Source organism: Clarias gariepinus, chromosome 6 (assembly GCF_024256425.1).
Source record: "Clarias gariepinus isolate MV-2021 ecotype Netherlands chromosome 6, CGAR_prim_01v2, whole genome shotgun sequence".
NCBI classification, from domain to species: Eukaryota; Metazoa; Chordata; class Actinopteri; order Siluriformes; family Clariidae; genus Clarias; species Clarias gariepinus.
The window spans coordinates 19,619,243-19,645,133 of record NC_071105.1 but is presented as its reverse complement, the minus strand read 5'-3'; the positions used below and the strand labels follow the sequence as shown (position 1 = coordinate 19,645,133).

The 25,891-nt window shown below is 38.1% G+C and overlaps 2 protein-coding genes across 3 annotated transcripts; both read left to right on the top strand.

The window, feature by feature from the left end:
- The first annotated feature begins 3,433 nt into the window (after nucleotides 1-3,433).
- pa2g4a (proliferation-associated 2G4, a) lies at nucleotides 3,434-12,794 on the top strand. Its single transcript, XM_053499460.1, has 13 exons — nucleotides 3,434-3,613; nucleotides 4,643-4,771; nucleotides 6,414-6,519; nucleotides 7,274-7,343; nucleotides 7,435-7,527; nucleotides 7,747-7,810; nucleotides 8,018-8,096; nucleotides 8,224-8,302; nucleotides 8,625-8,758; nucleotides 10,183-10,277; nucleotides 10,400-10,527; nucleotides 10,696-10,749; nucleotides 10,879-12,794. Exons 1-13 carry the CDS (start codon nucleotides 3,529-3,531, stop codon nucleotides 10,939-10,941), a joined length of 1,179 nt encoding a protein of 392 aa, XP_053355435.1. The 5' UTR covers nucleotides 3,434-3,528; the 3' UTR covers nucleotides 10,942-12,794.
- A 1,049-nt stretch (nucleotides 12,795-13,843) lies between these two features.
- Nucleotides 13,844-25,273, top strand: prkag1 (protein kinase, AMP-activated, gamma 1 non-catalytic subunit). 2 transcript variants are annotated; one of them, XM_053498557.1, is made up of 14 exons: nucleotides 13,844-13,966; nucleotides 16,020-16,071; nucleotides 16,173-16,273; nucleotides 17,176-17,257; nucleotides 17,350-17,408; nucleotides 17,594-17,639; nucleotides 17,775-17,829; nucleotides 17,913-18,039; nucleotides 19,466-19,504; nucleotides 19,641-19,806; nucleotides 19,940-19,977; nucleotides 22,452-22,598; nucleotides 23,241-23,340; nucleotides 23,435-25,273. In XM_053498557.1, the coding sequence occupies exons 1-14, from the start codon at nucleotides 13,958-13,960 to the stop codon at nucleotides 23,452-23,454; spliced, it is 1,041 nt and encodes a 346-aa protein (XP_053354532.1). In that variant the 5' UTR covers nucleotides 13,844-13,957; the 3' UTR covers nucleotides 23,455-25,273. The 2 variants fall into 2 exon arrangements, with proteins under 2 accessions (XP_053354532.1, XP_053354533.1); XM_053498558.1 differs by lacking the exon at nucleotides 19,466-19,504.
- The last annotated feature ends 618 nt before the right edge of the window (nucleotides 25,274-25,891 follow it).

Here is a 25,891-nt window from a genome sequence, read left to right as displayed (position 1 = left end):
TTTTCATGAGCAATTTTTGAATGGGACACAAATAATACAGTCAAATTGTACAGATATGTCGCCACAGTGAAAAACTTTTCTTCTATCATTATTATTGTAGCATGGAGACTGCACCATTATGGTTATTTTCATTATATTTCACTGACAAAGCAGATTTTTCTTCAAAACTATGTATTGCATTGTTTATGTTGTTAACAGTCAAGCCATCAACATACAATAAAATTTAAATGAGATCTAAATTAAAAACTGTGCTCGCTGTGCTGGTGCTGGCAATATCATCTCTTTGTTCTGCTGTCTCCGGGTCCTTCCCTGGTTTTGAATCTGCCCCTTCCTCTACTCTCACTGTCTCAGAACAGACTGACTCCTGAAGCAGAAAAAAGATGTTTTCCATACTCATAATAATTAACTTGTTTACATTACCCTTGTTTAATTGAAAGATTATACTGTAAGTTGGTGAGCCTGTGATGGTCATATACTGAACAGCCACAACTCTGAAAACATTAAAGAATGCCCCCCCCCCCCCCCCCCCCCCCCGCCAAAAAAAAAAAAAAAAAATCTGTCATTATCCCTTCAATAAAAGCACCACACTTACCTGACACTGTACATCTGATTGACCCTGGTCTACAAGTCCCTCAATAATTTCTGTCTCCTTTGCCTGTGATTGATATTGTGACATTGGGATTTTCAAAAACACCCATTCTTAAAGCCAAATTGCCTTTATATATGAACGTGTTGTACTTACTTGGCGTTTAGGTGCACTGAAAAAAAGTTGCAACAAGCTATTGTAAACAAATTAACGTTAACTAGATAAGTAATAATTTAATCGCTAATATAGCAGATTCATGGAAAATTACATCGGTAATCAGCATTTTTGCCTCAACTAATTAATGAATGAGTCTTCACCAACTACATTAAAGAGAATCGCTTTATTTAAAGTGAATAAAATACCCTACTTACTGGAGTTTAACACTAATTGAGCCGCAGCCACACACCTGACTGGAACAGGGAAAGCAGGCAGTGGGCCAAACCACTGTGGGGAAGGGGGGGGAGGGGGGACTCAACTGGTTTAAATGCTTTTTTGCGGGGGGGTTCTACTTACACACCTATCTAGGTATACATACATATATTTTTTACAATAGAGAGTGCGATTTTTGCGGGATATGTCCCCCCCTCGGATTGGGGGGACATGTCCCCTCCGTCCCTCCGGGATTTACGCCCATGAGAATATAGTCTGATCCAGGACTCCAGGGCTTAACATCTGTTAGAATTTAGTCATTAAAAAATGAAAAACATTGCTCCCCCTTGGCAACCATTCTGTCAATGGAACGTAAAAACAGGTCTTTTTTCACTTTGATCTATTTCTGTAATCATACTTAGCTTACCCACAAAGTACATATTTATCACCTTCATCTCAAAATGAGATCACTGAGTGGTGTGCCAAAAGCAGTAACAAGTATTGCCAGTGAATTTAAAAGATGTTTATCAGCCATTATCATCAATGGGAACCCAGCAGAGAGCATGGACAGCTCCTGTACCTCACGATTTACATCATACAGGACATGTCATGGTCCTGTCAGTGTCTTTACCACATCAACAAACATCAAGGTGGTTACACCTGCTCCATAGAGAACATCCTGATGGGCAGCATCCCCACCTTATTTGGGAACAGCAAAAAGCAGGACAGACTCTACACAGAGTGGTGTGATCAGCTGAGTGCACCCTCTACACCCAGCTCCCTGATCTGCACTCTATCTACAGCAAGCAGTACTGGACATAAGCCAGCGAAACAGTGAAGCACCACAGCCATTTAAACAATGGACTTTTTTCTCTGTTGCAGTCAGGAAAGTGCTTCTGTTTCCTAAAGGCCAACACCAAGAGAATGAGGAGGAACTGCTTCCCGCAGGCTATTCAGGCCCTCAACCAGAACCACTTTAAGGAGTAAATTGATAGATTGAACTTGCTTACATAATACACACACACACACACACACACACACACACACACACACACACACACACACAACTAACATACCAGAATGCATGATGTAGCAAATTTTATGCATGTTGCACTTTTCTTGTTTGCACAATCTCTATTTGCACATAAGAAAGGATGACTATCATGCACTTTAGGCAACAATTGCTCTCTGTTTCAAACGTATTGCTGCTGTCATATGCCACATTATATTTTAAACATTTTTATATTTTTATACTTCTCACACTTTATACTTTCATTTTGTACAATCTGAACCTGGTTAATTTTAATTTCTATTTTCTCTTGTAACTTTGCACTCTGCACAAAATATACATTAACCTTATAGATTATGTGGCTGTTTGTTTACCTGTTCTCTCTCTCTCTCTCTCTCTCTTTCTATTTCTGTTTAGCCACATGTCACTCCTGAGTTGCCAGAGATCCTAACCCCTTCTGCCCATCTGACCTGCCTGTCTGACTCATCCTGGATTGATCTTTGTATTCTGCTTGGAATGTGTGTGGAGACCAGGGATGGTTTCACTTGACCATGATCTTTGATGGCTTGTAAACGCAGTTGTTCAATATAGTTCAGGACTAAAATTCCCACAAACAGTTTTGTACCTGAACCTTATATAATGAAAGCTGACTTTATATTAACTTAAACACCTCTCCTGTTATACTAAATTTCTAGCCTCCTACAGTATCACTGCAGATCAATCCCTGCTATCCGATATTACCCAGGTTTCTTTCGACTGTCGTCCCAGGGAGTTTTTGCTTGTCACCATCACCCTCGCCTAGCACTACAGGGACAAACTGATCATTCTGATTTATACATTTCCTCACACATTTCAAACTCATTTCCATAATTTTTCGATTCTGTGAAGCTGCTCTGCAAAATGACTATTGTTAAAACGCTATATAAATAAAACTGAATTTAGATGAATGTAACTTGATTTCCAGTCTAAATTAACTGAATAAATTAAATTAGCTTAATAGTATTATCTAGTGTGAAATTTTAATTTGTAGTGATAAGTAATTATTCTTTTTCAATTTTATGTGTATAATTTTTCTATATTAGGTAACAGACAGTCGTATAAGCATTTCATGCTGCACGTGTATAGTTGTGTATTGACAAATAAAATTGTAATTGAATTTGTGATGCAGGATTGTTTATTGTTATGGCAGATAACGCCTATGTTCAAAAAAATACTGAGTATTTGTCAGTCAGGTCACTGAAGTTAAGTATTGTTTGCTGGCCATGGCAGAATGGAAACTATATAATGTAAAATGCATGAACAGCTGGCTCATAACAGAACTGAAGACACTGAGTGAGTCGCTCGTGATGAAGCAGCACCAGCGTGTGATCCATATCTGGATTTTTCCGCAGCTTGTATTTTGGCGGCAAGTTGTGTGTGTCGTTGGGTGACGTAGGAGTGCGGTGGGCGTAACCTGGGCGGGGCTAACAGCACGAAGCGCGGTGGCGGTGAGCGGCTTGGTGCTCTGGTTGATCTTGCCGCTTCACTCATCGGATTGGGATTCGCTGCGATCTCCGTCGCCAAGATGTCCGACGACGAACAGCAAGAGCAGACTATTGCCGAGGACTTGGTTGTGACCAAGTATAAGATGGGCGGTGACATTGCTAACCGTAAGTGGTTTAGAGGAGACTGGTGATGAGGTTAATTGTGTGTGTGAGCTTCTGCTGGTGAAAGTGAACGTGACGGCCTGCGTGAACAACAGCCATGTGCCGAGCACGAACACGCAGATTAACGGGTACCGGAAGTGGTCTCTTATCAGTAAGGATGCAGAAATAACCTACGTTTTGAATTTCATATGTTTTGGCAGCTTTGGTTAATTTTTTTTTTCTTTCTGGCAGCACACGTGATCTATAACGTATTCTCAGCTCTCCGACAACTAGCATGCTAATTTAGCCACATCCATGTATTGTCTTATAGACATTTGGGATTGCTAAATAATAAATAGACTTGCTAAATATTTATTTACTGGCCTACAAAACTAATTCATCTAAAATGAGCTCCGTCTGCCCAGTCCACCATGGAACACCAGACCAACGTCCCATGACTAGCGTACTAGGAGGCACGCGTTTTTATTCCCGTACGCACGTTCAGTGAAGATCCCGCCTGCTGGGTTGTGATTGGCTGCTATTTCATACCTACTGGCTGCTGATTGGAGCTCTGTTAAATGGCCATGAGTACAGATCTCTACGTAGTGGGCGGGATTTATCCGAATACGGAGGGGAGAATAATGTGAACAGATGACTGACTTAAGTTCTAGCAACGCAGTTTGTAAAGAAACCGATTAGCCGTGTGTATCAGCTGTTCAAATAGTTTAATGACCAACGCATTAGTGAGTCTCGGAGAACTGGGTGTGTATGTAACCAAATCACGAAATGTATGTGTGTCAGGGTCACTTCAGTATGATACAGCTGTGTGTGTGTGTGTGTGTGTGTGTGGACACACTGCAATTCCCTCTCCAGTCAAACATTAAACACTGCCTATTTCCATACTTTCTGTTATCTGTGACTGTAACACTGTGATACATCTCAGTATAAATACCTGCCATGCTTCTGTTAGTGATAACTGACCTCTCTCCTCTCCCCCCCCCTTTTATTCTTTACTTTATTCTTCTCATCTTCCTTCTTTGTCACACCCTAAAGAGGCACTGCGTGTGGTCATCGACACAGCCAAGCCTGGCGTGTCTGTCCTCAGTCTGTGTGAGAAAGGAGATGCTTACATTATGGCCGAGACTGGGAAGGTCTTCAAGAAGGAGAAGGACATGAAGAAAGGTAATTCATCCTTTATAACTTGTGTGTGATGCCAGGCACGATGGATTGCAATGACCTCTTGACAGTGTTTTCACTTAGCATATGCACAGGGGTGGATAAATCATAATTTTATTAGCTATAGCTATGTTTATGTACTGTCCTGTCCCGTGATTTGGTTACCAAAAAACTGATCGGTTTAAGCATAAAAGTAAGCGTTATGTCATAAGGTATTAGAAGCTAGTTAAGGGCATTAATACAGCCTAAGGAAATACAAATGACTAATAATCATCTGATTATTATCCCCTTTAAAAAACATTATGTGGGCACTGTAAGCAAGGACTCAGCAAATAATTTGCCAGGGTTTCAAGTATGGTCTGTGGTGTTCCAGCTTTTCGCCGCATGTAAATTATACTGGTGTCTGGCTTCCGTCTGTATTTTCTCTTCACATGATTAACTGTAAGGAGCTGAGACCTGTAAATCATCCTGATTTGATTCAGTTCATTTTTTTTTAGCAATATGATTTTTGATTTAGTTCAATTTTTAGTTAGCACTAAATTTTACTGTCTGGTTTTTCTTAAGCAGGTATATATTTTTATTGTTTTAAACTATTAATCACTCTTGAGTGCCCTCATTTGTTCATATTTTGCTTCCAAAAAGCCAGCCTTACTTGTATTTTGTAATGTAGTCTTGAATAGTTCTCCAGGCTTCCTGAAGGACTTTTTTGGCCCTCATTTTCACTCCAGCCCCTATACCTGATTAAAAAAAAACAACAACAACTCTGAAACTGGTCAACCCACACAGTAAGCTATGAATAATTCATGCATAAAAAAAGCATCTAACTTAAGGTATGAACCAGTAAGAAACAGGTGCAGATAATGACATGATCAAGCCGGTGATTAGTCTACTGATTATGCTGAATGCTGAGTGGTCGGTACAGACAAAAGGGAAAATGAGGTTGCTGCAGCGGTTGTTGCATAAATAAACAAATTTTATATTGTATCTTTAGGCATTTTGCAGTTTGTCACAGTACGATGTTTGTCCCCATTTCTATAATTAAGTCTACATAATTTAATTTAATATGAAGAAATGAGAGGTGGCTTAAGACATTTGCAATAGTGCTGTATCTAATATGCTTTGAAATGCTGTGTAACTTTTTTTATGTAAAATGTGGAACATAAACATTTCTGAAAGTTTAAGGAATTAATTAATTTTACAAAACTTATCATATGAAAGATTACCTAAAAATATTAAAATAGTGTGGATAGATTATAAATTGCAAACTGAGCCACTGATGCATCATTAATTGTATCGATTTAAATTGAATGGATCAACATAAGATTGATTAAATCGCGTTATCCTTTAAGTTCTACAGCTCTAAAGGTGACTCTTAATTACTTGCACGTTCCTGATTCTGAAAAGGTCATGTCTCCTGACCACACTATTTTACTGCAGAGTAAAAACAGTTCTATTGATGGCCGAATGCCCTGTGTGGCCATACTACTGATTTATCCACCCTTGATATGGTCATAAAGTGGCTATTAAGGATTCACCAGTGCCATTAATCTTTTTGTAACTGATTTGTCTTTGCAAACTTCATTTGCTGAAATCTACAGAACATCAGAGAAAGATTTGTTTTTGAGGACTGGTGGTTGTTTTTTTGCAGGCATTGCGTTCCCCACCAGCGTGTCAGTCAATAACTGTGTATGCCACTTCTCTCCCTTGAAGAGCGACCCTGACTACACGCTAAAAGACGGAGACTTGGTCAAAATGTAGGCAACTCCCCCTCTGACAAGTTGCAAGCCTGTGTCTAGTCGTCTTCCATCCCTGCCTCTTTTTCCCCTCCCCTCCCTGTCTCCATGCACTATTCTGTCTTGTGTGCAGTCTCCCCCACAGTTTTTGTCTCAGTGACGACATAATTTTGCCTCTTCCAATTGTCTTGTCCTCCTTTCCGATCCCTTGCTGTTTGTCTGTCTGCCTTTTCCTGCCATCTGTGTAGATAGTAAAACAGTTAATGATGAATTGTGTATAAATGAAGTCTGGTGGTTAATTTTCAAGCAGCACATCATCCACGATTATAATTTGGATGCAGTGGTATTCTGACTTTTGCTAGGATGAACACATAAAGTAATATGTTGTAGTGTATTTTCATGCAGCCCCACTGGATAAAGCACAAATATATTACACAGAGGGCTGAAATCTGTTATCCAGTTCCTCTTTCTTTTATAGCCAAATGAGTGTGGTGTGTGTAATTTTCAATACCTCTTAATTTAATGCAGACATGCCTATATGATATATATATAAAGGCATGCATAATAAAAATAAGTAAAACTATTTGGAAAAACTATTTAGCTGCTTCCTTTCTGCAGCACAGTTTGAATACCACTGTCTCATAGGATGGAGCTTTTTTCTATTTTTTCAGGCTTTTACTGTACATGTTAATTGAGAGATGATGGAACATTGATGGTTTGGGTAACCTGGGGCTTGCATGCTGTCTTCCCCCCCTCCCCTTTCCTCTCTGTACAGTGACCTTGGAGTACACGTCGATGGATTTATCTCCAACGTGGCACATAGCTTTGTTGTTGGGGCCAGCAAGGTGTGTATAAATTTAGGATATTTATTATTACTGTGTTCTTGATAAAATCCTCATGTCAGAATTTCATCCTTGCTTCTTTTAATTGTTTCAGGAAGCACCTGTGACGGGCAGGAAAGCAGACGTCATCAAAGCTGCCTACTTGTGTGCAGAAGCAGCGCTGCGTCTTGTAAAACCTGGCAACCAAGTGAGTGCAAGTGCTTTACAGACCAGTTAGACCAGCCAGTCATTCATATATCGAGGACAACCAGTGCTGAAACTGTATACTGAATAAAGAGACACCTGGCGTGAATAAGGTACAGGGTCGGAAATAAGCCTCGACTGTATACAGAGGATGGAGTTGTATTTATATAGCTCTTTGTTTTGTTTGTTTGCCCCATTTCCTTTCCCTGCCCCCTCCCCAAAGAACACACAGGTGACTGAGGCATGGAACAAGATCGCCCATTCTTTCAAATGCAATCCGATTGAAGGTGAGCGAGTTTGTAGCATCATGGTATCCTGCAAATCATGTGTTTGAGGCACTCCGAGTGAATCTGGTTTAGACCTGCATCTAAATATAATGCTGTTTTTCTAAACCAGTAAATTAATACAGCTTGCTTCTTTAATGATTATTTAAGGCTCGAATGAGCAGTGATGAGGGGAAAATAATTTGCTGTGTTATGTTTTCCTCTTTGTAGGTATGCTGTCCCACCAGTTAAAGCAACACATTATTGATGGGGAGAAGACAATTATCCAAAACCCCACAGACCAGCAAAAGTAAGATACACACCCGCCTGTTCTGGATAGTGAGATATGGGATATTAAGTGTCAAGAGCACAAAGTGGAAATAAGATTATGTAACACAGAATGTTTGTGTGTGGTGTTTTTTTTTCTCCTTTTAAAGGAAGGACCATGAGAAAGTGGAGTTTGAGGTCCATGAGGTATATGCTGTAGATGTACTCATCAGCACAGGGGAAGGAAAGGTAATCATGCCTTGTAATGCACTAATAAACTGTAAATGGTAAGCAAGAAAATGCTGCTACTGTTAAGCTTGCAAGGGTCACCATCTGCTTGTGCCTTAGTGGTGATGTGCTTAACAGATGGCATATTTAGATCCTGAGCAATGAGGTTTTTCCACTGAAGGGTTATTTTTTACACCATTGTTTCAAAAATAAATCTGATGCCATTTACACAATGAAACAAAAGAATGCACAGACAGTACATTTTGTTGCCTCTCTGTAGACAGCCAAGAACAGAGCTTGTGGAGTTGAGTCATGGTTATGAACCATCTTTTAATCTATCCAGACAAGAGATGGAGGACAGAGGACAACAATCTACAAGCGGGACCCCAGTAAGCAGTATGGACTGAAAATGAAGACCTCTAGAATTTTCTTCAGTGAGGTGGAAAGACGCTTTGACGCCATGCCCTTCACCCTCAGGTACAGAACACCATTTGTCTAATGTAGGACTGTGAATAACACACAGATTTGCTTGGATAAAATCCACTCACCAGTCACTTTACCATCAACATCAGTGTGTTTGTGCCTTCCTCAAATCTCATGACTGTCATTAAGATGTAGGTCAGGGGACTTCAGTTAATGTTTCGATCAAATATCTTAAAAGGGGAAAAGTCTAATCTCATTACATAGTTGTTAGTGGCATATTGGTTGGTTTCCAAAATGCCTGATCTGAGATTTTCATACACGATGGTCTCTAGAGTTTTCAGAGTTTGGGCTTACTGGTCCAGTTTCCATACAGTTCCATTATAGCTTCATATACCAGCTCTTGGCAGACAGGAATTAAAGCTGATGTGGTCTTTTCCTGGTGTAGCCTCTCTATCTCTAGGTTTGATATTTTGCACATTCAGAGATGCTTTTCTACTCTCTACAGTTGTAACGGGTGCTTACTTAAGATACTTCTTTTTAGCTTGAACCAATCTTAACTAATCGCTCTGACCCTTTTTATCAATAAGGTGATTCTAACCTTCAGAGCGGATACACATTCATTCATTTTTTTATGGCATTAATTCTTTAAACCTTGTGCTTGACCTTTTTGCGGCAGGTCTGGAGCCTATCTCAGGCGACTTTGGGAATGAGTTGGGGTACATGTTTGGCCTGGAAAACATTGCTTGGAAGTTTCCTTTGGAATCAATAAAGCATCCATCATCCATCCATCCATTTATCAATTAATCATTGGGCACAGTAATCAATCACTCACTCAGTCATCGGGCACAGTATAAAACAGTCAAGCCTATTGTGAGTCTTCAATACATTCGAGTCCATAGCTGACTTCATTTTATTGCCACATAACATTGCTGGGCATAGATCTGACCGACTGAAGCAACCCCAGATCACAACACTGCCTCCCAGTGGGCATTATTCATGATTAGTGCATTGCTTCACATGTTTCCTTTTCCCCTTGATGCATCCATCACTTTAGAATAGGGTCAATCTGGACTCACATGACCTTAATGCTCCTTTGCAGACTGAAGACTTTTGTTCTAATTAGTTTCACTAACAAGTGGCTGTTTTTATTGTTTTTATGGTTGTTTTTAAGTTGCATTGTATTGTGTATATATAACGAAATATTTTCCCCTCTTAAACATAGCTGTGGTTTCTACTGTTCAGTTTGTTTGCAAATTCTAAATTGATTTTTTTTTTTTTTCTGACCACATTTCTTCCATGGTGTTGAGTTCGGTACAATCCTTCCAGGTTTTAATAACGTGTTGAAGAGTTGAAGTAAATTAAAGTCTCCTTAGTTGTTTATTTTTGCTTGATGCAGGCCTATAATTTGACCCTTTGGTAATGATGACAGGGTAAAGGTACCTGCAGAGATTATACGCATCTGCTCTTAATTCCTGCAGGGCATTTGAAGATGAGGGGAAGGCACGCTTGGGAGTGGTGGAGTGTGCTAAACATGAGCTTCTGCAGCCTTTCAGTGTCCTCAGTGAAAAAGAAGGTGAAAATCTACACCGTCTATGATTAACTCTTTTTCGGTTACATTTTATTTTTCCTTGTCTCCACTCAATGCAATAAAAGCTAATGAAAACTGAATCCACTTTCTTTTTTCTCTTTCTCTAGGAGAGTTTGTGGCGCAGTTTAAGTTCACAGTATTGCTGATGGCCAACGGACCTCTGAGAATCACCAGTGGACCTTTTGAGCCTGAGCTTTACAAATCTGAGCATGACGTTCAGGATCCTGAGCTGAAGGTACAGAACATTCATAGATCGCTCTAAAACCATGACTTCCATGTGTGGGTGAAATGTTCTAGGATTTAAAATCTCTTGAATGATTTTTTTTCCCCAGTTTTTAAAAGGCAAATAAATTTCAATCACTAATTTTTTTTTTATTTATTCATTTTTTTTTTTACACTCCAGTCTTTGATACAGAGCTCTGCAAGTCGTAAAGCACAAAAAAAGAAGAAAAAGAAGGTGAGGTCTTTCATTAGTTACTGTTATGCTACTACTGATTTATGTGATGCTACTTAAGTCAAGTCAGAAGTATATACTTTAAAACTGCTTACTTGTGTCTTTATTTTGTTCCATCTTGTTTTCCCACAGGCTTCAAAGAATGCAGAAAATGCAACAGGGCAGCAAGCAGAGAATGAAGTTGCAGCTCAGTAGTTACCTTCCTAAAACCAATGTGTTCTTTGACACACACAAACGTTTCTAGCTCCTAGAAATTGAATACATAAATTTTCCATTAAATTGTTGTCCATTGAAACCTGTGACAAAAAGCCATCCACAAGTTAGTGTGGTTTGAAAATAGAAGAATTTAAATTGATTGGTCTGACGAACAAATCTTTGTACTGATTTGTACACAACTATTGGCACTTATCTTTTTGACGCACTAGGTTTACATTAAACTGAAACATTATATGTTTTGGAAATGAAATTGATTAAAAAAATAGCAGTTCTTTTGTAGTATTAAGATTTCTGCTGTGGTGATCTTCTTAATCTAATAAAAAAAAATTCCAGTCTAGTAGCTAAATTAAAACTGTGCTAGGTTCATGTAGAGGGATTATTGAGCAGTTTAAGCTGTTCGAAAAGTTTCTAAAACCTTGTCATTCCTCAGGGCTGGAATATGATCTCTAAGCAAAGCCTCACACTTTTAGGGACTAGTAGGTCTCTATTTGGATCTAGAGCCCTTCCACAGAGTATTTAAATGCTTTTTTTTGGTTGCACAGGGTTATTATAACAGCCACGTTCTTTTTTTTTTTTTTTTAATGGGGACATTTTTGGAACTATGGTACACTTATTTTTAGTAACTGCCATCACTGTTTCCCCTCCAACCTAACAGTGAGGGATATAAACCAGAAAGAAGATTGGTCTGATTAAACTCTGTTACCATTATCACTCTCTTTGCCTTCACCTTACATTAAATATTCTTGTCTTTTGTCTTATATGAAGCTACTACTGAATCATAAAATTGAAATTAGTCCCTTTAAACATGCATTCGATTAAAGATATCTAGTAAGATAAACAAGAAAAAATGACTGCTTAACCACTTTTAAGCCCTTTTTGGCATGTGTGTAGAGGGCGGCCCAAAAGTCGGCATTCACAGCATTTACTGTTTGCCTGTGGAAGTCAGTGGTCACTTCTTAATCTGAAGTATCCTGTCTTGGACAAGACCATGAGTTTTATTTAGTTTTCTCTTGTTGGATTTAGAAATCCAACAAGTCCTTATGGGTCATGATAAAAGTAAAAAAGATTACATTTCAAATAGGAAAAAATGCCCATGGATCTAGACTTTTGGGCCCCTATATATACCAGATCATACTAACCCTAACCCCTTCATGCATAATGCTTATTGGGTAAACGTGTAGGTAAACTATTTAGGTTAATGTTTTTGAAGAGAATGACTTAAAAGAGCACAGGGCGGAGACTGCTTCAGTTAACATAATCATGTTAAATTGTGGTAGTATTCTTCACAATGATTGTCCATCATGGACCAGTTTTGCCCAGTCTCAAATGCAATCTAATATATTTCATACCTTACAACAGTTCTATAATAATCTCTATTCGCCCTGCGATGGATTGGCACCCTGTCCAGTTTGTACCCTGTCTCGTGCCCTAAGCCTCCTGGGATAGGCTCCAGGTCTCCGCGACCCTGAATACAGGATAACGCGGTATAGAAGATGAGTGAGTTATCTCTATTCAAAGCCATTACTGGTTGTTCTGAATCACTGTGCTACACCATTCAGATTACTGTACTTTAAAGAATGATTTTGGAGAAGTATCTGTGCTGTGGTCCAGAATTTGGCAGATCGATGTATGACCGGGCAAAACAGGTAGCCTGTGTAGTGATGTGACTGTGCTGAGCTTGTCTTTGGTTCGACTCCCAGACTTTACTCCTCAGTAGTGCCATGTGCCTGGGACCAGTCTAGATTGATACTATTCTGATCTACTAGAAGAAACCAGTATACGAGACTATTTTACATCTAACGAAATAAAACAATTTGAATATTTTTTCTTCATATTTGTCTCATCATTTGAATGTCTCACTGGCTGTGCTTCTTCAGTGCTTCTTGAATCTAGTCCTAGAGAACCCCTTTCCTTACACATTTTAATGTTCTCTTAGCTACTGTAACAACACAACTGATTTAACTACTTACTTTAGTTACAGCTTTTTTATGAATTTAAGAGGGTTTAATGGAGCAGAAGAAACATTAGCGATAGATATAGAGAGAGATGAACCGGTCAATCTGCCAGGGACCAGAATTGGCCGGTTTTCGGTTTGATCGGTGCTCACGTGCTCACTGTGTACATGCTGTTAACTTGAGTTTTGAGACTTTAGTGATATTTGAGGCAATAAATCGTTGCAATTTCTTTATAATCCTACAGGTGGCGCACTCTAAACTAGTTACATATCATACCTTGTGGTAGGAATTAATCCCTCAGATCCGAGACGGGAATTTGCAATGTTTGTTTAGAAATAGTAATTATGGCAGATTACGGAGATAAAAAGAAAAAAAAATAACGAACGAATAAATAAATAACGTATCTGCCCAGTAGAAAATAGCTTTTTGGCTTAATTTAAATTGAAGTTAAATGTTAAACTCTTGTACTTGAAGTTAGTTTGTATTGTTTAGATGCTGCGCTTGGTTTAAGTGAGAAAATTAATATTGTAAGGAACGGGCTTTTTTAATCAATCATAAAACTTTTTAAAGGTTTAAAATGGTAACACAATCAGGGGCGGGTGTAATATCGAATCGGGACACACACACACACACACACATATATATATATATATATATATATATATATAATTTATTTATTTTTTAACAAAAAAAAATATACTTAATAAAAATGATTGTTATAGAATCGGCACCCATTCATTGTCATATCGTAGGTCTGTAAATATTTTAAGATTTTTAGGTTAACAAAAATGTATAATAATAATAATAATAATAATGTAATAAGAGAATTATATGCGATGCGTTGCACATCTATAGCCACCCGGCTATCCAGGTTTGGCGTAGAAGTATAGTATGTTTTATTGACCTGGACTGTGTCGTCATTTCCGGTTGCCGCTCCGGGCTGGGCTGATCTGAGTCCAGGAGCCGGGTTGTGTGTTTTTCTCTTTCCTTTATTTTATTTATTTTTTTGTTAAAAAGAAGAAGACGCCCGTGTATGGATCATGGAGTGTGTGAGTATCTTTAGCCGTGAGTTTATTCGGAGGTAGGGTGAGCAGTTCAGCTTGGGGCCGTCCACCGCTTGCTAGATAAGGTTATCTCTGTGTGGAATGCTAACGGTAAGTTTGATCTAGTTGAGGACCTAGCCTTGTTTTAGTCAGAAAAAATACAGACTTACAGTAGCAAACCAAGCTCTGCTGCTTCTAAATGTCGTTCGAACTAAATTCGGTTTACCTGAGTTGTTAGCTAGAAAGGTTAAATTAGCCGAGTGTGAGATGAAGGAATTCTCCGGCTAGCGGTTGTGTTCAGGGAGCTGACTGGCTAACAGAGGAGTTTTTAGCTGCGCAGTAACAGAAACCTCGTCCCGCCTGCTCCGTTAAACGCTTTTTACTGGTGTGTGAAAGGTATCAAGTCAAACTGCCTTGTAGATTTCTTTAATTCAGCTAATTTTAACACCAAAAACTTGAGGCGTCAGTGAACTCAGTTATAGCTTAGCTGTGTGGTGTGAAGACATTAAGCCTGTTGAGGTGAATTACTCATTTGTACTTACCAAACCAGGCAGTAAAATATGTAAGGGTACAAGGCAGATTAATGACTGGGCTACTGCAATGGATAGTTGAAACTTCCTGATGAGTAGTAATGCTTCTTCGGTGTCCGCCTCGGAAATGCTTTTGCAAGAGTTCAGAGGTCGTGATTACAACATAGTGTGTCTTCAGGTGGTTTTAGTATAAACTATTAAGCAACGTTCTTTCTGCCGTTTTTTTTTGTCACTGATCTGAATTTTTTTATGCCAGTGTGAACAGCCCATCCAACTAGGAATCTTGATTCACTCATTTCCTATACTGCTTATCCTGTATATTGGGTTGGGAGGGTCTAGAGTCTATCCCAGGAGAAGTTGGGCATTAGTTGGCATACACCCTGGACAGGAAGCCAGTCCATCCCAAGACACACACATACAGATATATACTACAGGAACGTCAATTGTGACATGACTATTGGAGGAAACCGGAGTACCTAGAGGAAACCCACCAAACACAGGGAGAGCCAGCAAACTCCATGTGCACAGATCCGAGGCGGGAATCAAACTTTCAAACCTGGAGGTGCGAGGCCACAGTGCTAATCTGTGCTGCCCACTTTTTACCACCTATGAAATACTTTGTAGTATTACTTTGTAATACCTTCACACTACAAGCCACATTGTTTAGATCTATGACTTTTATCAGACTTTAAACTGTTCTATGAAATGGCACGCATGCACACATTAATACAACTTTGCTCACCCCTTCTAGGTTAAAAGGTCATATTTCATGTGAACATTCGCTCACTTACTTATTTTCTATACCACATATTCTGTACTGGGTCAGAGGAAGCCTGGAGCCTGTCCCTGGGGACTTGGGACACTAGGTGGGGTACATCCTGGAGAGGTGCCAATCCTTTGCAAGAGACAAGCGTGCCACACGCGCACAATACAGGAAATTGCGAAATTTGTTTAATTGTCATGTCTTTGGAGGAAACAGGATCAAACAGATGAAAACCCCACAACACATGCAAATTTCACGCACACAGACCTGATTCGGGACTTAAACCCTCGATCCTGGAGGTGCAAGGCCACAGCGCTGCCTGTGTGACCACCTATATATATAAGTGGATATTAGCAAAGATGTGCTTGGGATTTTAGCTCTGGAGAAAGGCAAACAGTTAGTTAGTTGTATTTGTTGAGGCCCAGAAGAAGGAAGAAAGCCAGACGCCTTACTTTAGCTTCTTTAGCAGTTATTTGTACCACTGATATGAAACTGATTGATGATGTTAGCATCCTATGCATGCACAGATATGCACAGCAAAATGTTGAATGAATTCTGACCTGCCAAGTCCCATGACCACCTATTGGATATGTATCCAATCTAGGACAAAATGTGTAAGTGACTCAGATCCAATCTGAAAAGCATAAGACTTTTGCGTTTAGACTGCCTGAAAAAAAAAACATATCTATCCAAAATTAGGGAAACCGTGGTTTAATCGTTTACTTGTACCCTTTATGTGCCTAAGACTGGGGTTTCTGTCTTTCAGGTCCCTGCTGTTGTTGATGAATTCGAGTATAAAAAGGAAGCACATATAGATGGTAAGGAGCCATAATGTTTGATGTAATTATCATATTTACATTTAACTGGATAAGAGTTTCAGTGTAAGATTACCAGTGCTTGATTTCTTTTTCCTATTTAGATCCTGAGCACAATGTGTACACTCGCTTTATGAAGTCCCACCGCTGTTATGACCTGGTGCCGACTAGCTCCAAGTTGGTGGTGTTTGACACCTCTCTGCAGGTCAGTCGCTGTTGTCTCACAATGACTGATGAGCAGTAGAGATCTTTCTTGCCGAAACAGTTTCAGAAATATTTGAGTTCATGATAACCAAATCTACAGAAACACTCACCAGTGCCTCACAACTACATTTTTTTAGTGGACATGTACACTACCAGTGTCAAAAGTGTGGACACACCAATTCCATGATCTTTTCTAATTTAAATTTTTGTGTACATTTTAATCCCAAATATGCTCTTTGAACAGTTGATATTGAGCTGTGTCTGCTACTTGTGCTCTGTAAAGCCTTCATAACAGCTCTAATCTGAGGTGCTGTTAATTGGTGATTTCTGAGACTGTTAACCCTATAAATGCAGCAGAGGTTAGTTTTGGTCTTGCTTTCATAGGACAGTCTTCATGAGAGCCAGTTTTTTCATGGATCTTGATGGGTTTGGTAAATGCACTCGACAGTACTGTTCATGCAAGAACTATTTCAGAACAGCTGAGCTTTGTGTTTTAAAATAACAACTGAATGTTGTTGTATTGTTACTTAATTACCTAATACCACATGTTATTTTACAGTTAAAAAAAAAAAATCAAGTATTGTTCTAGAATGTAGAAAATAAATTCAAACTTGTGTCCAAACTTTTGACTGGTACTGTATATATTCAGTATATAAACACATACTGAACAACTTGTAAAACAGTGATTTCTTTTTTTAATAGTACATTGGGAATCTATACTTCTTTTTAGACGGATCAGTCTTGGGTGAAGGTTAACTGAAGGAAAAACAGTTACAGTTTAGAATTGCTGCATGATGGGAAAGTTATTAGTTAGGGTGTATATGTTTTTATATCCCAGCGGGATACGTGAGAGACAGAGACTTGTTTGCTTGTGTAAATAATTTGTTTCCACTCCTGCACCAGGTCAAAAAGGCTTTCTTTGCTCTTGTCTCCAATGGAGTAAGAGCTGCTCCACTCTGGGACAGCAAGAAGCAGTGCTTTGTGGGTAAGTAGGTAATACAGTACCAATAATAAGTCATCATATATTAATTCTTTAATTCTTTTTTCTGCAACATTCTAATTATACATTTATTATAGGTATGTTGACGATAACAGACTTTATCAACATACTTCATCGCTACTACAAATCGCCTATGGTAACTGCTCACTGATAATAAGACATTTTTACCTTTTTCTCTATGAACTGTATTTTTGTCAGTGATTAAGTGTTAGGAATGCTTTATAGATAAATTGTGCAGATCATATTAATGTAATAAATTTAAGCATGAACCTTGTCAGGTGGTCACGATCAAAACATTTTTTTGGTTGTTTTATGTTTTAGGTTCAGATATATGAATTGGAAGAACACAAAATAGAGACATGGAGAGGTAAGAAAATTATTAGTGCTGTTATGCTCTTTAATCATCTTTAATGATGGAATGCCTTTCATCCAGTCAGATTACTCGGTCGGAGCTAATAGTTGTATAATGTTAATTAATATTAATCTGCATGCTTATTTACAGAGGTCTATCTACAGGATTCCTTCAAACCTCTTGTTAGCATACCACCCAATGCCAGGTATCGTAAGACATTCATTTATTTAAATGTGTATGTGTGAGGAAATGTGAAATTAATTTATGATGTCACTCTGTTCCCTCCAGTCTGTACGATGCCGTGTCATCTCTGGTAAAGCACAAGATCCACAGGTTGCCAGTAATCGATCCTTTGACAGGGAACACGCTGTACATCCTCACTCACAAGAGGATCCTCAAGTTCCTCAAACTCTTTGTAAGTTTCGATTCAGATGTCCCTCTCCACACGTTTACACAGCAGACAAAATAATATGAGGCATAGCTCCATCACTAATGCTCTAACAGCTTATGTCCTGGATATATATTTTTTTGTGGGAGGGTTCAGAACCATGCTAAAGTTAAGAGTTTTACCAGAGCTTTCTTACAGCAAATCATGGGTCATGGCCTCTTCCTATCATTGCTACTGCAGGAATTAAATTTAACCCTTTAAAAAATTTTTTTTTTTGGATGATTCTACAAGTCACCACTTACTGCTAGTGTTTGCATTTTTAATTCTCTGCCTTCTTTCGTAGCATTGGCCCAGGATTTCATTTGACTATTTTTAAAAACTCTTAATGCCATTAGGCTTATACAAGCTGACACGTTTATAAATAACAGATCCTTTAAAACAAGGGGGTTAGACCTCAGTCCTGGAGGTCTAAAGCATTGCAACAATTGTCCTGTTACCTCTGCATTGCTAAGGGCATTGAGTTGTTTAGTGGACCTGTAAGCAAATCTGACTGTGTAGCATTGCAGTGTTTCCAGGTTTGAGGTTTTGCTTTCTGAATTGCTTGCCTCAGCAGCGTATATGTACTTTCAAGTATTGATTATGTTTTCAGAATTAGCTCTGTGTGTTATTAAGTTGATTTACTTCTCGTTTGTGATTCCTTTGAACCTTCTTGAAAGAACTGTATGGAATCTTCAGATTTGTAACACTGTTCTGTTAAAATTTTGTGAATTATGATGTTGCATCATATTTTTTTATTAGCTTCATTTTTAATGGTAGATTTCAAATAGGTTTATTTTTGAGAATTGGACTCATTTTCAGTTTGCTTTTTAGAGGTGACAAGCTTATGAACAGAAAAAAACAATGCTGGTGCATGTGGGAGACATTTGCAAAGAGAAAAGTGTGAGAGAAAATGATGGTAGTATGTTTTTCTAGAGTTTTTATTTTTTCCTCAAACTAGTTCCACCAGTTGCTTCCATGAACACGAGTAAACACACAAACAATGGATGCAAGACTTGCAGTAGAAGCAACTATTAAATATTTGGAACGGTTGCAGACATAGTGACGCCTGGAAGTTAAATATTCCTTGGATGTGTGTGCTAGTGATCTTAGACCTCAGCTTTCTTGCTCAATAATCTATTTTATTTTTAAGGAAACAGCTGACTTGTTTTAGGTAATACTAAGGCTGTCAGGGTATGTTGGATAAGGGGGGAAAACAAATCTCTTTAGTGCCGAGACCTGAGTTTGAACATCAACCTGTGTTTTTTTTTTTTTTTTTTTTAGAGCTGAAGGTGTTTAGATGTAGCCTGTGAAGACCATGTTTAATACAATCTAGTAGATCAGGAGTTAAAACTAGTTCACTTTAAACACTGTGAATGTTTTATTATACAATATAAACATTAAGGTATGTTTTAAGGTGTGCTTTGTGGGTGGACGAGGCACACTAAACCCCACGGTGAGTACCACTGCTCAGGTACATGTCACCTGGAGAAACCAGTGATGTAACATTTAAATCATGTTTTATGCTTCAGACTGATTGAGCAGGCGCACAATCATTTATATCGAATCTTTCCTCTCATGTCTGTTTTCAGATTTCAGAGATGCCCAAACCGGCATTCCTGTCAAAGTCTCTAGAAGAACTCAACATCGGAACATTCCAGAACATTGCCATGGTGCACACTGACACACCCCTCTACACAGCGTTGGGAATCTTTGTTGACCAGAGGGTTTCTGCCCTGCCTGTAATTGATGATAATGGTGAGACTTGGAGATGATTTTGTGAGAGCAGAAGGTTGGGGGAGAAATGTTTTACTTTCTATTATGATGTTTGATTGCAGCTGACGGATTGTTTTTTCCCTTCTGCCCCCTTCTTCCCCTTTTCTTCACACAGGAAGGGTGGTTGACATATACTCCAAGTTTGACGTCATAGTAAGTTTCTAAATAGTGTCTGATAGTGTCAAAGATTATAATTTTCTTTAAGATTCAGGTTTTTTTTATTTTAATTAAAAATAAAACAGTAGATATAGAAAACAGTAGATATAGAAAACTACACCCTCCTGTTAAAATGCTAGGTTTTTCTGATGTAAAGAAGATTACTATCACCTTTTAATGTGAATTGTAACCTGTACAACTCAAATGAAAAATAAACTGAAAATTTTTAAGGGGTGGGGGGAGGGAAAAAATAAAATGATGTGGTAGCAAAAATATGCACACCCTTAAACTAGTGCTTTGTTGGAGCACCTTATGAGTTTATTATAGCACTCATCTTTTTTTGGGTGGGAGTCTATCTATCAGTATGGTAGACATCTTGACTTGTCAGATTGCAAAAGAATCTCCTGTGCACAGCCCTCTCCAGATCACTCCACATATTTTTAAACGGATTCAGGTCTGGGCCCTGGCTGGGCCATTTTAAAACTTTCTTCTTCTTCTGGTGATGCCATATTTTTTGGATGTATGTTTTGGGTCCATGTCATGCTGAAAGATGAAGTTTCTTTTTCTCTTTCACTAGGGTTGTGCAATTAATAAAAATTCGATTTCGGGTCTCAACGATCACTAAAATGGTGTAATAGAATTTTATATATTTTTTTTAAGTTATTTTGACCTGCGCGCGCGCATCCGCACTTTTTCCCTTCCAGAAGCCTAAACTCTCTCACTCTATACTGTCAGCGAAGAAGTTGTGTATGTGGTATCTGATCGCATTTAAAAATCAGCGCGAGTGAGGATGGCAGAAAAAGAGCAGCCACAGACGTCTTTGGTCAACAAAAGAGGTAGAAGCAATTCTGCTGTTTGGGAACAGTTTGGTTCAAAGAAGCGGACGTGAATCAAAAACATATTAGGTGCAAGATTTGCTACAGTATGCGGTTGTGTCGGCACCGGTTGGTAACAACACAAATCTTTTTAACCCTTTAAAATTTAAACACAGACCGACATCTTGCTATGTCCTTTTTTTTTTTCTTTTTTTTTTGTCTTAATCTGTTTTAAGGAGAATTTACTGTTCTGTTCAATAAATGCAAAATATTTCCAAAGTCAATAAGTAATTGCGTAAAATAATCGTGATTTCAATCATGACCAAAATAATCGTGATTATGATTTTTTCCATAATTGAGCAGCCCTATCTTCAACTTTCTACCAGAAGCCTGAAGGTTCTGTGCCAACATTGAATGGTATTTGGTATTTGTTTATAATTTCCTCCTCATTGACTAGGGCCCCAGTTCCAGCTGAAGGAAAAACAGCCAAAAGCATGATGCTTCTACCACCATCCTTTACTGTGGGTATGGTGTTATTTTGGTGATGTGCAGTTTTGGGTTTGTGCCAAACACACCTTTTGGAATTATGGCCAAAATGTTCAACCTTGTTTTCATCAGACCACAACAAATTTTCCCACATGCTTTTGGGAGATTTTACCGGGATTTTTGTAATGTTTTTCTTTACTTTAACATATGAAGAATGCGGTAGATTGTTGTCTATGCAGGCAGCACTTACGAAAAGTTCTTCCACCTTGTTGAATGTTGCTGTAGGCCTTTTGCCAGCCTCCCTGACCAGTGTTCGCCTTTTTATCAATTTTAGAGAGGCGCACAGGTCTTGGTAATGTCATTGTTGCGGCATATGTTCTCAACTTGATGATGACTTTTCTTTACTGTGTTCCATGGTATATCTAATGCCTTGGAAATTCTTTTGTGGCCTTCTACTACTGACCGATACCCATTAACAATGAGATCTGTTTGATGCTTTGGAAGATTTCTGTGGACTACGGCTTTTGCCGTAAGATGCGGAAATTTCAGGAAAAGCCTACTGGAACAGCTAAACTTTATTAATTAATCAGGGATACATTTAAATGATTGCAGGTGTGTAAAGACTCCTATTTAACATGAATTTGAATGTGATTGCTTAATTGTGAACATAGACATTCCTAGTTATAAGAGGGTGCTTAAAAATGGTTTACAGTCTGTTTTTACTTGGGTTTTACAGGTTATCAATTTAAAGGTAGAAAAAGATCACAAATTATTTATCTTATATATATATATATATATATATATATATATATTTTTTTTTTTTTTTTTTTTTTTTTTTTTTTTTTTAAAGACCGTATGCTATTGAGCTTGAACAGCAGATGCTATCATTAGGAATGATGTGTCACTGTAAACTTTAGACATTTTATGGTGTGACATCTATGAAAGATTTATTCCCTGCTGCAGAATATTTATAAATAAACAGCTTGTGTATGGAGTTTGTAGTGTAGCTATCAGTCAGGAAAGATGAACTGATATCGAATTGACTGTCAATGTAGAACACTAGCATCTATTTACAGCCTCAGGATTGATTATTGATCATGCAGACAGAGTTTATCATCACCTCTGTTTGCAGGCTGCGTTCACAGATCTGTCTATTTCTTACTCTAATAGAACCTGGCTGCGGAAAAGACTTATAACAACCTGGATATTACCGTTACAAAGGCCCTTAAGCATCGCTCTCAATACTTTGAGGGAGTTCTCACCTGTCGGGCACACGAGACGCTGGAGGCCATCATTAACAGGCTGGTGGAGGCAGAGGTAAAACACACAAAACCATTGAATGCTGCATTTTTTAATCAAGTACAGATGGTTCCTGATTTACGAAGGGGTTATGTTCTGATAAACCCATCGTATGTAGATTATATTATTTAAAAAAAAGTCGGAAAAAAAAATTACTTAAAAAAACTTTTACTTAAAAGTAAAAGTTACAGACCTTTTTAACATTCATTTAACATACCAAACATCATAATTTAGTTTAACATGCTCAGAATATTTACACTAGCCTACATTTTGGCCTATTATCTTATTGATGATCAAATATTCATAAAACATTGGCAATACAGTACATTATAGAGTGTTGGTTGTTTACCCTCACAGTCACATGGTTGATTGGTAGATGTGGCTTTGCACAGCATTACAAAAGGATCACACTGCATTCTACTAGCCATAAAAAAATCGAAATATGGCTTCTCCTGAAGTTGTATCACTTACGTCAGAACCATCATAACGTCAGAACCATCGAACTATCTTAGGTCAGGGACTGTCAACATTACCCTGTTAGACCGCTCATGATGACGTAAAAAGAAATTAACTTTTTCATCGGAGAAATTTTTCATTTAAAAACATTTTCTAAAAAAGTATTTGTCCCTCTTTTCCCCTACTCTGTTTGCTCTTTTTTAGGTGCACAGATTAGTGATCGTAGATGATCATGAGGTGGTGAAGGGCATCGTGTCTCTCTCTGATATTCTTCAGGCTCTGGTGCTTACCAATGGAGAGAACGGTATGACTGCTTTAAAATATTTAAGCATTTGACCTTCGACCAAACAGTTTTGGAATGTTCTTATTGATTAAAAACATGTGTTCTCTTGTTTCAGAGTGCAGCTGGACACACTAAGTGATAAACCTCAACCTTTCATCTAGGCTCTGCTTGAGAGGTAAGAGGAGAAGAAGAGGAGAAGACGAGCGCGAGAGAGAGAGGCGACTGATGAGAAATTGGAGCAAAGTGACATAATCTAGTTGATGGACCTTCTAAAGTCCATCAAAAAAAAGGAGCAATCTAATCTTGTAGAGTGAAAAGAAAATTCTTCCACATTTCCTTTTAGGTAATGATAAAATCAATATAATGCAATGTTGCATTGCGGCTTTGCACCTCCAGGGTCAAGTGTCAAGTTTGCATGTTTTTACTGTGCTTAGTGAGTTTCCCCTCCTGTTCTCCTTTGACAGTCCAGAAACATGCAGATTAGGCTACTTGACATTTCCATTGTGCACATAATATGAGCTTGGGTGTGGGTGTGCGCATGCCCTGTGATGGATTGTCACCCTTTAAAGGTATACCCCGACTTGTGCCCCCAGTTCCCTGGAATAGGCCCCAGGACTGCCGTGACCCTGTGATGGATAAGCGATATAGACAATGAGTGAGTGAATGTAACAGGATCTGTTTTATGACCAGAGAGAATGATAAGCTCTTGCGTCTTCTCTTCCTTTTTCTCAGTACATGTAAAAAACAGAGCAATAGACAGACATGTAAGAGGTAAAGCACAACTTCAATCATAGCAAAGCACACACCAAAATCCTCTACCTGTAAAAACTGAAGCAGCTGTAGCCCACTGAAACCTGCAGATTTTCAGGACTGAATACCAAGTACATTAGCACTTTTTTTTGTTTGTTTGTTTTACACACACAGTTGGGCGAAGGAAGGGATGTGGAAATGTCACTCCCGAGATATTTGTCTGAGGTTTCAATGGCTGATCATAGCATATCAGGCAAGATCTGTATAAATAGGCTTTTATGTTACTTCTAGCCTATGCCCTATTAACAGTAATGACGATCAACCTCATCCAGAATATAGGATGTTCCTTAATGTAATGGAAGGAACAGTGAGAAAGTGTGGAGGATTTTATTTCCTGAAATTAGAGCAATTTGTTCAGAGTTCAGCATTCAGCCCTTGTCACCTTTTTTTATTTTTATTTTTTATTATAACTACTAATCTGTAGTTTAAAGACCTGAGTTGTATTTTTACGTTGTTTAAAGCACTCTTTCACCTACAGTCCAGGAAAGCTGTACTTTGCTACTCAATAATGATTTTTAAAAATAACAGCTAATGAAAATCATAAGTTATTGTTTTTTTGTGTGTGTGTTTGGTATTGCATGTCCTTTATCCGTTATCATCTTTCAAAATATGGTTGAAGTGAATCTATTTTTATTTTAAATACCATGCACCAATTGCATTCTTTAGACATTTTGGTATGAACATGAAACCAAACGTGTTTAAGAAGGGGAGCTGTGGAGTGTCTCGGGTTTCCATATAATACATTTAAAAAATAATAATAATAAAAATAAGTGCTTTAATACTGTTAGAGCTGTTAAAACTGTAGCTGTTCTTATAATGGCTTCAATATAAATTCTAAAGCAAAATTCAAAAGCAAATTGCTGATAAATGCCAGTTTATTTGGGTTATTAGATTTGGGGAGCCTGGATGATGGATCTGTTAACATGAAATATCGGCAGCTTTTCCTCTACGTTTTGTCATGGATGGCTGCTGTCCAAACTGTGGCAAAGGGGAAATGACCATTCCACTGTTTTACCACGTTTGTTCTTTTAGTCAATGATTATTTTATTCTTAATTAATGAAATGTGTATATAAATATTTACATTTTATTTTTCACGTCAGTTTATAATGCATGAGTGAAATAAACATTTTATCTTAAATATGGTTTGATCTGCTGGTTCTCTATTTATTTGTAAACATAGCACAGATGTCAGATGTTTGAATGTGGATATTTAAAAAAAACATATCCACATGTGTATACTGTATGTGTAGCATGATAACAATGCATGATGGCAATGCAATGATCATGACTCTGATGTATTGACAAAACTTTGTTTTTATGGTATCCAAGCACTAGTGAAAAACTGGGATGTGTGTATTAGTGTAGAATGTAATTATATACTATAAAATTTCATAAATATGTTCTGTTATTCTGCGCAATCAACAGTCCTGATATGATTGTATTTGCTTTCTTGTAAAATTGGGTAGGGTTCAGGGCAAATGCCAGGTTTATGAACAAGAGATATATCTTGCTTTGGTAAGAATTTTTCTCAGCTGTTCTTTCCTGTAAAAATTAAGTTTTAAGTAAACGGTTAAAGGCTGATGTGTTACTTTCAGGACACTGAAGTAGAATGTAAAATTCTAGTTGAGGAAATCCCATAATCAACAGCATAACTACTCACACATTTACAGAGCAGGAAGGAAGCATGTGTGTGTGCTGTAACGTTTGTAAAAAAAAATAAAAAAAACCCTTAATGTTAAATGTTAAAAATGAATGAAAGAG

What these genes read in the sequence shown, in the direction of transcription:
- pa2g4a (XM_053499460.1), top strand. Translation starts at nt 3,529, where the DNA reads ATGTCCGACGACGAACAGCAAGAGCAGACTATTGCCGAGGACTTGGTT. An exon ending in GACGGAGACTTGGTCAAAAT is followed by an intron (nt 6,520 to 7,273) that starts GTAGGCAACTCC and finishes CTCTCTGTACAG; the next exon opens with TGACCTTGGAGTACACGTCG. An exon ending in TCAGCACAGGGGAAGGAAAG is followed by an intron (nt 8,303 to 8,624) that starts GTAATCATGCCT and finishes TAATCTATCCAG; the next exon opens with ACAAGAGATGGAGGACAGAG.
- prkag1 (XM_053498557.1), top strand. An exon ending in CAAGAAGCAGTGCTTTGTGG is followed by an intron (nt 17,258 to 17,349) that starts GTAAGTAGGTAA and finishes CATTTATTATAG; the next exon opens with GTATGTTGACGATAACAGAC. An exon ending in GCTACTACAAATCGCCTATG is followed by an intron (nt 17,409 to 17,593) that starts GTAACTGCTCAC and finishes TTTATGTTTTAG; the next exon opens with GTTCAGATATATGAATTGGA.